This window comes from Callospermophilus lateralis, chromosome 6 (assembly GCF_048772815.1).
Source record: "Callospermophilus lateralis isolate mCalLat2 chromosome 6, mCalLat2.hap1, whole genome shotgun sequence".
Classification (NCBI taxonomy): domain Eukaryota; kingdom Metazoa; phylum Chordata; class Mammalia; order Rodentia; family Sciuridae; genus Callospermophilus; species Callospermophilus lateralis.
The window spans coordinates 101,411,834-101,428,141 of record NC_135310.1 but is presented as its reverse complement, the minus strand read 5'-3'; the positions used below and the strand labels follow the sequence as shown (position 1 = coordinate 101,428,141).

Here is a 16,308-nt window from a genome sequence, read left to right as displayed (position 1 = left end):
GAATTCTGTTTTTTAGGTATTCAAAAGTGAGGAGCAAGATAAAACCTGATGGACACAGGCACTGAGGTGATGTACCTGCAACTCAGCGCAGGGGGGAAAGAGGGCCCAGAAGACACTCATGGAATGTGGTTCATGGGCTAAGACCTGCCCAGATTTTTTCAAAACCAGCATTTCCCAAAGCGTTCCTCAATTTTGAGAGAAAGGATCTATTAATAAATCTTGAATAGTTGAAAACATTGAACTTGAGGAGGTAGAAAAAATTCAAAAGAATAGTATAAAGTTCAAATTAGTTGGATTTCTTCAGGCAAGAGAAGTCAGTGTTAAGATCTCTCAAGCTGGTGAACCTACTTAGCAAGGATATGGAAATAATCTCAGCCAAATAAGGTGCTAGTCCATCTGAACTTGTTTGTACACAATTCTTAAAATTAGTAGGTATATATAAAGAGAAATAGTTATTTTTTACATCGAATATAAATGTAACAAAAATCAGTATGTCCACAAAGATAGTCATTGATTTACAAGTGAAGATTGGGGAAATATATGTGTATTTCTAGAATTTTCAGCCCAATGGTATAAATGTCAGTAAAAGTACACAATTCAGAAAAATACATAAGTATATTAAGAAAAAAATGTTTTCCACAGATTAAGAAAATATAAATTTTCTTCTAAAGTGAATAAGTAATCTTGCTTTGCACTAGTCAACCTTATTTGAATAAAGGTTTGAACCACATAAATTTTTCTATCATACCAAAAGAAAATTATTTGGGACACAGTGACTTTTCCTAGTCTTTCAGAGCATGGGATATTTAGAAAACCATCCATAGGTTTATTTCTTTACAACACCTTATTGTAATTCTGAGATACTTGCTTACCATCTTAGGAGCTATCTTCAGAAGATGAGAAACAGAAGTGATAGTCGAGGGTCACAGTGCAAATGTTAAACTCTGTGATGAATGGATCTTGCTTGTCATTCACCCAGGGACTATAACCTAGGTGAACTGAACAATGTCTTCTATAGTGATATTTTTCTGTTTGTGGTATGTTTTTCCTATTTGAATTTTGCCTAATGGTTAACACTCTTTGTTTAAATGTTTCTTTTACAAGCAAATCTCTAAAACTATTAAATTCATTCAACTGCCTTACTTTCCTTTTCTTCTCTCACTTCTAGTTGAATACTTGATTAACTTATTTTGTTGTCCATTTTGAAAAGGTTTATAATAATCTGAATTCTGATGTTCTTTCTTAGTTTAAAATGAGTGTATTGTTCAATAAATGCTGGTGAGAATACAAGAAAAAGGGAACCCACATGGTCATTGGGATGTAAATTATTACAGCTCCTATGGAAAGTGGTATGGTGGTTATTTTAAAAACCAAAAAATTGAAAGTACTGTATGCTATACACTCCTTAGAATCTATCCAAAAGAATTATAGAATTATTTTGAAATATATACATTCCCATGTTATAGCAACAATATCCATAATAATCAAATTATGGAACCAGTCTAGGTGTTCATCAACAGTTGAATGGTTAAAGAAAATGTGGTATGCATAAAAAAGAATTAATATTCTGCCATAAAAAGAAACAAGATTATGTGATTTTCAGGGAAATGGACAGAACTTGAGAGCATTATGTTAAGTGAAATAAGCAAGACTCAGAGAAGTGTTGTATGTTTTCTTTTGTTGGTGGAAGCTAGAGAGAAAAAAAAAGTGGAGGGGATTTTGTGAAAATAGAAGGAAAACCAGTAGAATAGAGTAAGGAAATTGGAGAGGCAGGAGGAGAGAGAAAGGGGAAATACTGGGGAATGGAATTGACCAAATTGTCATAGGCATGCACAAATATGATGTAACAAAACTCACTATTTTGATTAAATAATATGCATCAATAAAAAGTTTTAAAAATAAATTTATTTTAAATAAATTAGTTTTATAAGCACTTTAAAGTTATAATAAACATACTTTTGAAAAGAGTTCATAGATTTGTAAGATAGGAATTATTGCAGTATTTTACATCATCAAAAATATTTTTTAGATAATCACAATGAACTATATGGAAACATAATGAAAATGTTGGTATGTGGAAAGAAGTTCATATTTCTTAAAAGCCCCTGAACTAAGATAATCTATTTCACATATAATTTATTTAGTAATCCTAAAATAAAAAAAAAATTATACAAGTATGTTACAAAATACATCCTCCCCTTTGTGATGAAATGTTTTATTTTCCTGGTCTTTAATTTGTTGATAGAGGAATTATGTCTGGTTTTCATGTTGCTGAATCTTAAGCCCATATGATATTGTGACTCTTCATCCCTAAATATTATCTCAATATTTTTGAGGGTCCCTAGGATTATATCAAATGGTTATATTTATAAATGCAGCACTTATTCTATGGTATATTTTTCTTGTTCATTTTTTTTCTCTTTCCTCTATTAAATACTATTTTGTCCTCTTTTACTTCACTCTCAGTGCACTAGAGTTCAAGAAGTTTGAACAGTTTTACAAGGAGGGAAAGAAACATTGATCACTTTTGATTTATCCTTTATTTGAGTGTTATTAAAAGAGTTCCACAAAATACAGTATTTGGTGAAATAGCTCTTTTAGTTTTTAATGACAAGTCTTTGTGTTCCTTCCCAAGTCCTACCTTAGCCAAGTCCAATATGGGAGCTGAGCTTGGACAGCTCTGAGTGATAGACAAGAAATTGGAGTCTCAGTTGCTATTCTTCCCTTTAGACCAATGCTTCATAACTGGGCCAAGCTTGTCTTGCTTGGATAGCTGTTCTTTAATTGAGGGATCTTTCTTAGTTGGAGTCTTAGTGGTTTAAGCAGGACTTTCCATAACTTCTTACCCTATTTGTTGGAATCTCAGATAATATGAGGTCTCTGCCCTGCATGTATAATCTCAGCACTGAATGATTCTGCAGATGGTTCTTATTTAGCCTTGGATTTTATATTTTATGCAAATGGCTATGTGTGAGATCACCTATAAAGATCATCCAGATCATCTGAAAAGAAAGTTTGACTAGTAAAGACTTTGGAAATTATTTTGAAAGTTGTTTTATAAATAAATAGAAAATAAGTAATTGAAGATTTCAGATGTGGTCTACTAATTCAAATAGACAATGGGCTTTGCATATTTGGGGACACTTATATTATAATTGATTATTTTTTTCCAGTGGTAATTATTTTTTAAAGAAGAGTTACAAAAATGTAAATCATTTATAAAACTATGAAATGGTTTTGAAAATTGAACCAAACCCGATTTACACAAGCTGCCCAGAACATTTTGAACAGTTTAGTAAAGCACAAAAAGAGATGTGATCAGTACAGTTACCACTGCGTATCAGGAACAAGACAAAGGAAATTTGTGCACAGTTTGTCTTTAGAGTTTTCCCATCCTATCACTTTTTTGTCTCTTGCTTTTATGATAAAGGATTCAAAAGATCTCCTGTCATCTTTAGTCAGTAACTTTTTGCTATAATACCATCTTTCTATTTCAAATTCCATCAAAGACAGACTTCAGCAAACTGACACATTGAAAATATATATTTTTAAGTGTATCTCTCCTAGGAATGGTTGTAGTGTAATGGTGGGTTATAGTTTAGTGCAAAAGAACTCTGATGATGGGATTTTGGATATAAGGAATAGATTAATGAAATGACAAATGGCAGAATTAATTATATTCCCACAATACTTCAAACTCCATGAAAGTGGTACTCAATGTGCTTTCTCCATTAAAATCAATGTTGTTTAGGACATACTGCAGTTGGAGGTTGTATAACAAAAAGAGCAATATAATATGTTAACAAGAACATGAGATGGGGTTCCTGGCCCAACATTTCCTACTATGTGATTTTGAATAAATGTCCATTATCTCTGTAAATGGAACATGTGAATAATACTTAGCTTACTAACTTTAGTTAATAGAATTAAATATTAAAAGTTTAGGTTCTTTATGAACTGTTATATGCTACACTGACAATGGACCAGTACTGTCAGGCATGAAGGGAAGGTACATCCCAACAACTTGGGAGGTTAATGCAGAAGGATCCCAAATTGAGCCAGCTTAACAAAACACTGTTTCAAAATAAAAAGGGTCAGTGGTAAAGCACCCAAGTTCAATTCCCAGTACCTGGAAAAAACAAAAAGGAAATGAAAATGAATTAATACTGGAATCATAAGTTTCAATAGTCACACATATATACTGATGGATACATAAATTTGGCATATTACCAGTTAATTAAAGAATACATGAATATAAATATTTTATATAAAGTTACTAATCTATAACAATCATCTACATTTCCATTCTGATTTTCATCAGTAGTCTTCAAGATTTTTTTTTTCTTATTTCTTTTAGGATAGCATTTCAGAGGGCTAGATAGAGAGGGGGCAATATTAAAGTACTTGAAAATCACTGTACCCCATTGCCTTAGGACATCTCTCTTTTGGTCAATGAATTATATTTCAAAGTATTTGGATATAGATGAATCTGTTATGTGCACATAAATGATGTTAGAATAAAGTTATACAAAGACTTCCCACAGGGCAATGATAACATCTTCATTGTAAAACAGAGTGGGACAAAGGAAAGTTAAGTGACAATAAACTGCATACAAATAAAACATTCATAACACTAATGCCTATTACTATTGTTTGTAGATGGGGCATACTGAGAGGAGCACAACAGAAGAAAGAAAAATTTTGGGTATGTAACTTTTATTAATTGAATTTCTGCTATGAAGTGTAGACTGTTGGGTCCCTCTGCTCTCTGCTTTGTATTATCTAGTCACATCCTAAGTCTCTGTTCTGTTTTTCATAACTTTGAAGTTTTCTCTAACACAAAGTTCACTGCAGTCATCTATACTATAATGAGGGTTTTCCTCAAGTCTTCTTATTTCAAATTGTACAAGAAGAATCAATATTTTGTTTTCAAATTGAAAATCAATAGGACAACTTTTTGTTCATTGTCATATATGTTAAAATAATGCTTAAGCTTTTTTCATATATGCATATGCACATGCAAATCAACTTGATTTCTTTTTATATTATATCATATATAGTATATAGTACTATATATGCATATATATTTTCTAGAAGTTAAAATTTTTTGCTAATTATAACACACACATATCTTTATTGAGGAATAACCAATGTCTACTCTCAAAAATAGCATAATGGTATAGGTAAGAAGTAACTTGAAAAATATTGGAATGTGATACTGCAAGCATTCAGTTAATTATGAATTTGGACAATTTTCTCAAGTCTTTATTTACTTTCATTGCAGAAATAGTATAAAGTCTAGGTAATGTTACGTGTCAATAGCTGCAAGTATAATTCTCTAACAACCTGTAATACACAGTACAAAGTGTACTATAGCTTACAAAACACTGGGCATCAGTATGCATACTCACCAGAATAACTTGGTAGATTTCATAATAAAGTAATTCCCATAATTAATCCCTTAAGTATGTGACCATACCTTATAATTGTCTGGTTGATATATGAAGTTATTATGTTTTAAGTATAAAGATTCTTTACACAAAAACTGATATTTTAAAAATATTTTTCTCACTAAAATAAAACTTTTAGTAGATAACAATTAATGTCTAATGGTAAATATAAATGATTATAAAAGAAGATACATTATATTTGAATAATTCAAATAATGTATCTTCTGACAATTTCTATCCAGAGCTCATAGGTGTTGCATATGTACCCCACCCCTCACCACACATCTGTACTCATGCTCACTGGGATATATTCACTACATACCTACACACTGTCCTTTTCAATCATTTTTTTTTGGTAGCTACTATCAATTCTGAAGTACTATTTATCAAGCATTTTTCAAAGAAAACTTTACTTTATTGGGTGAAAGCAGGATTTCCTTCTGCTGGGATTCTTTTGGATAAATTGTTGAATGTAAGTTGCAGGAATATAAAAATCAGACAGAAATTTGCAATAAGTTTTTATGTTGCACATTTGGATAGATTCTTCCTCTATTACATTGTATACTCATGTATACTCATCTTGGATTAGGGGCATATTTGCCTTATTCAGCAATGTATCCCAAGGGCAAAATCAGGGTGACACACAATGGGAATATGAGCAGTAGTCATTGAGTGAGTGAATAGTTTTGTGCACTTGAGAAAAGTTAGTCCATTCATTAACATAATCTTGATTTGTTGTGAAACTTAAGAGTGATTTAATGAAAATATGAAAATTTTAAATATTATAGAACTGTTGTATAAAAAAGTTGTAAAATGTCTGAGATGTTATCTGAGAGAGAGAGAGAGAGAGAGAGAGAGAGAGGGAACACCTGGATCATAAGCAAAGCATTTGTAATTGAGAGTAGAACCAGATCAATAGGAAGAAGAGCATCACAGCATTGCATTGTGGGTACCCACACAATAGTCATGTAAGTGATGTGATGAGAGCAGATGAAAGTACTATATGAAGCTAGCAGTAGGTGTCCTGTAACTGAGGGGCAGAGAACAATGGATTATCTCCAGCTGTATACTGAAGAAAGATAGTTTCCTCCTTTCCCAAAGTAAAAGAACAAAATGTTTATTCTATTAAGATGTGATGGAAAGGATCCTGTGTTCTCACCCTCACCTTTAGAAACATAAATATGTCTTTCTGAGAGCTAGATAAACTCCAGATAATGTGTGCAAATACTGGGTTTCCTCCCTTCTGACATGTAAATACTGAGGGAGATAATGTTCCAGTACTTCTGGCACCTTGGGGCTTAATTTAGGACCTTGCTTGTGCTCTCTTTAGCTCTCTAGAGGAGATAAGAGGAGTTTCAATATCTCTTCAGATCAGATTAGTTAACTAGACAAATGGCTGTAGATTTAATTCTCCTGGCATGCAGAGAGTAAATATTTCTAAGACAAGTGAAAGCAAACATTCCTTATTTTTATATTATATACATTTTGTTTGTCATGAGTCTAGGACTTTTTGCGAGAGCACTAAGAAACTCAGGCAAGTTGTATTTTCCAAATTATACACAGATGTTTCAAAATTTACAAATAGACCTACAACATAGGCTTTTTATTATAATACAATAATTGGATGGCTTCTATTGCTGAATAAAATATAATAAATAACAACAAGCTATAAATTCCATTAAATAGGAAGATAATAACAGCATAGTTTTCCAAACTTGTGTTTTAAAAGAAGTGAGAGACATGAATCTGGAGTTTTTCTGTCTTGGGAGAGTTTAGTAGGTCGGGGCTTAAGCTGAGAATTGGGTTTGTAACAGGCTGAGAAAACTTCTAAGAGAAAGAAAATCCAGCTGGATGGGAATCCAGAGGAACCCCAAACACACGGCCATTTCTTCCCATAGACTATTTCCTGAGTGAGAGAATAGAGTGAGGAGCTAAGGAGAAGGAATGGAAAGGCAGGGAGAAATCTCCTGAAGCATCACAGAGCCTGGGAACAGATTTACCTGAAAAACCTAGAAAAAATCACATACCCATAAAACATTTAAAACCAGCTATGGACAAAAGCTTCTCTCCAGTCCTAACCTTATTGAATTCCTGATGATACAGATATGGTGATTTATCCCTTGAAATATGTACCTGGAAGAAAGTGCTAGCCTTCTTTTCATTAAAAATAATAATAAAATAAAAAAAATTTAAAAGCAGTCTCTAAGTTGCCATAAAAAATTCTAGTATACATTTAAAAATTATGAGACACATGAATAAGAAAAATGTGACCAATAATGAAGATTAAAAGCTATCAAACATAATAGATGATATTTTTGATGTTTTGATGTGGGCTTTAAAAAAATAACATTATGAAAAATTAAGGAAAATACAAATGAAAAGATGGAGAAGTTGATCAATAAAAAATTAAATCAAATAAATTATTTTTCAGTGGTGCATGACAGTAATCTCAGTGACTCAGAGGGCAAAGGTAGGAAGATTAGCAATTATCGAGGACTTAAGTAATTTAGTGAGATCCTGTCTCAAAAGATAAAAAGGGCTGGGGATGTGATTCAGTGGTTAAGCACCCCTGGGTTCAATTATTGGTACCAAAATTAATTAATTAATTAATTAAATTTAAATGAATTCTTGAATTTGTGAATGCCATGTTCCATAGTATGGGTTAAATAGCACAGAGAATTAATGCTCCTAAATAAGGTTCAATGAGATATAACTATACTATATTACACAGAACAAAATGTAATACAATGAAGAACAAAATAAATCCAGAGCAATGTGAAAATATAGGTTGGACACAATCAAATTGTTTAAAATGGCATATAATTATAGTCCCAGAAGGACAATACAAAGAGGGAGACAGAATTAATATTTGAATCCCTACTAGCAAAGTTTTTTAAAACTAAAGATATCACACAAAGGATTCAAGAAGCTCCATAAACTTCAAGCAAGAGAAGTAAAGAAAATTGTGCTCCAAAATGTCTCAATCAAATAGTTCAAAATAAAAGATAAAGACTAAAAATTTAAAATATCCCAATTTAAAAAATATAATGCTTTACCTTTCAAAACCCAACCTTAGCCTGTAATCCCAGCAGCTTGGGAAGCTGAAGCAGGAGGATTGCAAATTCAAAGCCAGCCTCAGCAACAGCTAGGCCCTAAGCTACTCAATGAAACCCTGTCTCTAAATAAAATACAACATTGGGCTGAGGATGTGGCTCAGTGGTCCATGGCCCTGAGTTCAATCTTTAAAAAAAAAAAACACACACAAAAAACAATATGACCAGGCTGAAGTGCATCAATGACAATGATGATGATAATGATGATGAAGTTATACCTGTCTTCCTAGAATTTTATATCTGGTGACAGTTTTCTTCAACATAAAATCAAAATTAAAACATTTAGAAACAAAAACTGAAATAACAGTTTCAAAAACTATAAAGCAAAACTTACAGAACAAAAGTGAAACAGACACAATATTTTAACACACTCAGTCTCTCATAGAAAAAGCAACTAATATCTAAATAAAGACATAGAAGATTGGAAAAATAATTAGATATTTTATGTAACCAGAAACCACAACAGAGTTTTTCTCTTAAAGTTTACTTGAAATATTTGACAATATTGACCATGTGCTAGGCTGTAAGGCAAGTTTGATTAATTGAAATTTTACAGAGCATGCCATGTCAAACTTTGTTATTTAGCTAAAGCATTATGAAATTTAATAGAAATACGTGTGTATTAGAAAAGAAGAAATATTCACATTGGTGTATTTTTAAAAAAGAGATTTAAATATTGATTTTATAAGCTAAAACAAATTCAAGATAGAATGAAAGACATAATAAAGTTAAGAATAGACATTCATGAGAGAGAAAGCAGACATGTAATACAGAAAATCAACAAAATAGAGTTGATTCTTTGAAAAGATTAAATTCTTAGGAAAACTAAAAAAGAAACAGAGAGAAATCAAATTAACCCAGAGATGGAATAAAAAAAGTACTACTATATACTCATAAATAGTAAGTAGATAATAAGAGGATATTATGAAAAAGTTATGATGATCTCTTTGAAAATATAAATAAAATGGCTAACTAAATTCTTTGGAAAATAACCTATCAAATTTTTTCGAGATGAAAATAGAAAGCATTAACAATTATGGGTTGATATAAAAAAAAAAACTCCATTCTACCTAAAAATCATGTAAATAAACTCAAACTCAACATACTTTACTGGCAAAATTTTCCATACATCTGGAAACAAACAAAACCAATTTTATATCTAGAGCAACAGAAAATAAGGAAGAGTCCCTGACTCTTTTCATGAACCAGCATAACACCAATATCAAACTTGAAAAGGACAGTACAAAAGAGGAAAATTACAAGTTGATATTTCTTAGGAGCACAGAATTGCAAACAAAATACTGCACTGAGAAATATATTAAAAGAATACTATATTTTGTCAAATGAGATTTATCTCTAGAATGCAAAGATAGTTTTAAATATTGAAATCTATATATTTTGCCACCTAATCACAGTCAAAGAGGGGGAAAGACATATTTATCATAGTTGTTGCATACAATGAATTAATAATAAAAGTCAGCACTTGAATTAGTTTTCTATTGTTTAAAGAATGATCACAGATATAGAAGCTTGCAATATCATGCATTTATCATTCCAGAGATCCATGGGTCAGAAGTCCAGTCAACTTAGCTGGGTCCTGTACTCAGAGTGTTACAAGGGTAAAATCAGAGTGTTGACTGGGGGCTTTTTCCATCTGGAGCTTGAGGTCCACTTCTAAGCTACACGTTGTAGGTAGAATCCAGTTCTTATGGTAATAGGATCAAGACCTCATTTACTTGCTGGCTGAGACTACTCTCAGATCCTGGAGGATGATGGAAGTTCCTTTCATGTGGTCCCTTTATAGATATTCTCACAAGTGCTCTGACAAAGCAGCAGGTTACGTCTTCTAGAACATTAGGGAAAATGTAGTTTCTGACTTCAAGTTTGATTTTTCAAAGGCTTACCAAATTTTGGTTAGGCATGTGCAGAATAATCTCCCTTTTGGTTAAGTCACAGTTAATTTTGGGGGCATTTGAATCATATCTTCAACTTTGCAATAACATAATATAATCACAAAAGTACATTCCATTGTATTATACAAATCCTGTTCACACCAAAGTGAGAGAGACCATACTGGTAATTTACACCAAGGATAGGAATTTCGGGGCCCATCTTAAAATTCTGTATACTGAAGAACCCATTCATGATCTAGAATTTTAGCCAATTAAAAATAGAATTGAAACTCCTTTATCTTATAGTCTATAAAAACTCTACAAACTAATATCACAATTAATTATAAAACACTAAATGCTTTTATCATTGCAAAGTAAAGTATGGGCATTCATTATTATCACCTCCATCAGTATTTCACTGGAGTTTCAACCTAACGGAATTAAGCAAGGAAAAGAAATAAAGGAAAAATTTGATGAGAAATATAACTGACATTATTTGCAGATGATATGATTATATATGTGAAAAATGCAAAAATAATATAGAAATGAATTATTAGGAATAAGAAGCATATTTAGAAAGGTTTCTGGATATTAGGTAAATACATAAAAATAAATTTTATTTTTCTTTAGTAGAAAGAAACAATTGTAAATCAAAATAAAAAAATAAACACTATCTAAAATTACATAACTGCTTAAAATTCTAGGAAATACTCGAATGAAATTTGTCTAAGATTTTTACTGTGTTGAGAGAAATAAAAAAAGACTAGGGTAGATAGAAGGAAGACACCATGTTCATAATTGAGAGTTCTATATTAACATGTTCCTTTTCACCAAGTCAATCTATAAATTTAAAGAATCTTAACCTTAAGTTGACCTCAGTGAAGATGAATAAAGTTGGAAGATTTAAACTACCAGAATTCAAGGTTTAATGTAAAACCTCAGTAATTAAGAAGACATTCTATCAACACAATAGTAGAAAAATTGGCTGATATAATAAAATAAATAATGCAGATTTGAAGCACAAAATATAGTCACTTCTTTAACAACAAACACCATTGTATCTCAAATGAGAAAAGAGATAATTTTTAGTAAATAATGCTGGTACAGGAATCTGCAAAATATTGGTTGGTACATATTTGCAAGCTGGTAAATACATTAGGCTTTTAGGTCACACATAGTCTCTGTCACATATTTGACTTTAAAAAAATATAAACTCTTTAAAATATAAATAAATGAAAATTATTCTGAGCTCATGAGCTATACTGAAACAGGCTACTGGCCAGGTTGACCTATGAGCCAACTTAACCCATGCCTTTCTACGGAAATTTCATATATGTGAAAGGAACTAACCAGTTTTCCTACCTTAGAATACATACTGAAAAACAATTTGGGATGGATAATATTACCTAAATGGTTTTGCAAATTAATAAAGTCTCTCAAAGGAAACATAGGCAAATACATTAATGGTATTTATTAGACAATCCTCTCATAAACTGGACACAAAATGAATTAACTTTATAGAAAAGGGTTATCAGACTTTATCAAAATAAGAACACCTATTCCAAATACAGAATTTTGAAACAGAAAAGTTAAGCGTAGACAAGAGAAAATCTGTATGTCTACTTACCTACCTACCTACCTACCTACCTAGAAACATACCAGCAAGAATTCACATATAGAATATATGGAAATTCTTACAAGTATGTAGGAAGATCAAAAAGAATTAAATAGAAATTAGACAAAAGTTTTGAACAGGAATTTTATAAAAGAGGAAATCCAAATGGCCAACATATGAAAATATGGTCAACTTTATTAGTTACCAGGGAAATGCCAATTAAAAACACAGATATCTCTATACAAACACTACTTTGGTAAAATTTAAAAGATTGATCATACCAAGTGTGAGGGTAGAGCATAACAAGAACTCACGTACTATTGATGAATATGAAGATGGTGTATTTATATTTTTTGTTTATCAACAGGAGAAAGGATAAGAAATCTGTGATACAGTCACACACTTAAAATATACAACAATGAAATGAATGAAATGCATGGACATTCCAAAATATGGATGAATCTCAGAGACATGTTTGAGGCATAAAAGAGCACATACTGCATTATTCAGTACTATAACGACCAAGGAGAGGTACAAGTGATATGAAGGAGGAGGGTAGATGATGATAGGAAGGTAACATGGTAGACCTGGGCACTATAAATTATTTATAGTTTGACATGAGTGGAGATTACACAGGCATAAACTTCATGAAAGTGGGTATGAATTCATTAAACTGTACACTCGAGATTAATGCACTTTATACATGTGACTACACTACAATTCAGTGCAAAAGTGTTTATAATGAAATACAAATTCATGCTTTTGAAAGAAGTTAACAAAACAGTTATGTAAAGGGAAGAGATGAGAGTATGAAGGATAAGATGAATAAATGAAATATATGTCTTGAGATGCCTTTTATTAGTGCTTATTTACAAAGTCACATTCTTTATCATTATGTTTACTTTTTTGCAAATTCATGGCTAGCTCTCAGTAGCACAAAATTGCTTTAAAAACCTTCTGATATCCTTCCCAGACTCACCAAAGATGTAATGATAAATTTGGGATGTCAATAATCTCCAGTTTCAAGAATTGAACAATATTAATATTCTTAGAATTTTATCTTAGGTTGTGACTATTTTTATTTTACTTCCTGGCCTTTGGAAAAATGTATATTGGTACTGACTAGAAAATATGGAAATTGTAATTTAGTTTAATTCATTGTTGCTAAAGCTCTCACACACTTTGATGTTGTCCCATTTCCAGTTATTCAAAGCCCATTTCATCTTTGAAGTGGTAAATTGAATTCATAATTTTAGACACATCTTTGTGAGTGTTCCATAAGGTGTCAGGGCTGATTAAGGAGGCAAAGAGTCAAATCTTAAAAAAGAAATATTGATGGTAATCTGCTATTTCTTAAAGCAATGTTGTCATGACAATTTTTGAAGTTGAATGGATCTGTCCTCTCTTGTGTGGTAAGAAATAGAGAAAGCTCAAAGACCAGCATATGCCTTGAAAATATCAGTGTAGATTGTGCCCTAGACCATTATTCCATTTTAGGCCTAGTGCAAAGTGAATATGAGCCAGTGTGGCAGCTGTTGTAAAGTCTCTGATTTACTGGGCTTGTCTGTTTCATTAAGCTGTGGTCAGCTAACTCCCTCTGGTACGTTTCTTTGGCCTCCATGATATTCTCCATAATGTCTTGGATCCAACATGTACTTACTCACTCAAGCTTTAAATCCATAAGATATTTTGGACCTATCCCAACTCTCTAACCATCATCATAGTTTAAAAAGAAAAAGAATAAAAGAAAAAAAATGCTAATTCCTTTTGATTTTTACCTTCTGATGTTTTCTCAAATACTTTCTCTATTTTCCCTGCCCCAATTTGCTTACCCATCTGAAGCATTATAGGCATTTGCAAGCTAGTCTCCCTGCTCTGTCTCTCTCTTAAATCCATCTACCTCACATCATATAGGACAATGTAATAAAAATATAACATTGCCCATTTCCTCCTCTGTTGGGGAGAGCTCATGACTTCACATCATCTTTACCACTGTCTCTGAATATCAATGTCCTTACCTTCCCTTTCTGCCTCATAACTGACTTCCGTCTTAGGATTTAATTATAACAAGCTCATTACCTCAATTCACTACTTCATGCTGCTTGATGCTTTTGTACTTGTGTTTTTATTGGTTCCCTTCCCCAGAACCTCCCTTTCTCCTTTTTTAATCTGGTGAATTTATGTTTAGGCTTTACTGTGCATCTCGCATGGCAATTCTTCCACAAGGATTTTCTGAACTATCTAAATAATTGAGATGCATTTACACTGATTTCCATAGCACTTAATGCTCATTTCTTCCTTACCACTAGCCTTATGATGCCCATCCTTTATTAGATTATAAACTCTGAACACAGAATCATATTTCTTTGGTCTTCCAGTGCCTAGCACATGGTTGTGAAGACTTCTGTATCTGTAGTTTGTGTGTCATCCTTTGATGTAGCATTTCAAACTCTCAAGTATGTGTTAAGTCACACCAGCTCTAGCTTCTGCCAACTTACACACATATGCCCATATTGATAAAGCATAAGTAATAAAACTGTTTGATTATTATTTTGGCAACATTTAGGTTCTTAGCTATTATAGTCTATAATGCCAAAGGCAGTTAAAGATACGTATGAGTTTCCTGTGTTTTTATAGATAGAATTTAAAGATACCAAGGTATTAAACTCACCATTCTCAATTTTTGTTTTCTTTAGATTGCTGCCAATTCCTGGGGAAAGTCATGGGGAGAGAACGGCTATTTTAGGATTCTTCGTGGAGTAAATGAATCTGACATTGAAAAGTTGATTATTGCAGCTTGGGGCCAACTGACAAGTTCAGATGAACCATAACATATTAAATTTCCATAAGGCCATGCATTTAAGTAACTTCTTAAATTGAAGTTTCACAATGTGGAACTTTGTGTCTTCACCCTATATATATAATTTTGCCTGTTTGCTTGCTTTACCTCAGGCTCTATACTTTTGCTTTCTTTATATTACTGAGTATATGAAAACATTAATAAAGGCAGCAGAGTAGCTAATTGCCTTTAAAGTTCTTACATTGTCTTTATTCTTCTCTCATGATAATGTCCCTTTGCCTTAATTGTTCATAAGCAAGATGACCAGATCTGTCTTAAAAGTCATTGCACTCATTTACAAAAACGATGTGGCTGCTTTCCTGGACCAAAGAAGATTTCAGACAACAAAAAGCAAATTGGAAACTCATCAATATGTCATATCTATGACTTTCTTTTTTTCAACTAAATAAGCCTTTCTTAATCCAAACTTGCTTATATTTTGCGGAAAGCAGTGGAAATAGATTATTTGTTGTTTCTCTCAATAAGCTAACATCTTGTTTCTTTTCGTTTACCTAAACGGGCAATCTAGTCACAAGAGAAAAGCAACCATGCACAGAAAATAGCTCCTATTCACAGTCCTATGGAATGGTCTCCAAGGCAGAGAAGACGTTGAGTAAGGAAATCTTCAATGCTAATAATAGAAGCACAGTGTGGACACACATACACCCTTACTTTTGGAAGCAAGTATACTTTGTGCAGCTTATTAAAATTAGCTGTAAAACTATATTTAGAAAGATAACATATTTACCCCTGAAAACAGCAACATGATACCATGACTCAGAAAAATAAATACACTTTTATCACAAGTGTTTTATAGTTCACTGCTTGAGATTTTTAAAAGAAAGCTAAATTGGCACTAATTTGCATCTAATTGTGATTTTATTTCTCTATAGTTAGACAAACAAAAATAGCAACAAACAAAAACATAATAATGGTTAGGAAAGGATATAATCTCTTAATAATTCACTGCCATCTAAATGGCAAACTAGTAAATGAAGAAGTAAGGCTGGTCTGTATGTGAGCACAGCCATCTGTAGTCAATGGCAGTACAACCAAGACCTGAATTTCTGAGCATTATATCATCTTAATTTTCAGTGTGGGGATTTTTATGTTGTTTGTCCAAAGTTACCCCGATTAGATAAGCCAGACATGCTGAAAATGGGAGGAAGCAGAGAAGAAAAGTGATGGTTGCAATTGTTCTTTTCATTAATCATTGAAGTTTTATCAAAAGAAGTATCTATTCACTCTTGTTCTCTCATAGAAAACTTACATGAGGGCAATTCACCTTGTCAGCATTGGCCAACATTCCCCAGAGGATCGAGAAATAATTTGTTTTTTCTCAGTCTGGGTTCCTGTAGAAACAGCCCCTACAAAAAGGTTTTGTGTACAAATAATTTGT

General features: G+C 32.2%; 1 protein-coding gene across 1 annotated transcript in view; it reads left to right on the top strand.

The window, feature by feature from the left end:
- Tinag (tubulointerstitial nephritis antigen) overlaps positions 1 to 14,901 on the top strand; it is an 80,265-nt gene extending 65,364 nt beyond the window's left edge. The window contains exons 10-11 of the mRNA XM_076860077.2: positions 4,660 to 4,705; positions 14,767 to 14,901. Coding sequence (XP_076716192.2) covers positions 4,660 to 4,705; positions 14,767 to 14,901 — 181 coding nt within the window. The remainder of the gene's footprint in view (positions 1 to 4,659; positions 4,706 to 14,766) is intronic.
- The last annotated feature ends 1,407 nt before the right edge of the window (positions 14,902 to 16,308 follow it).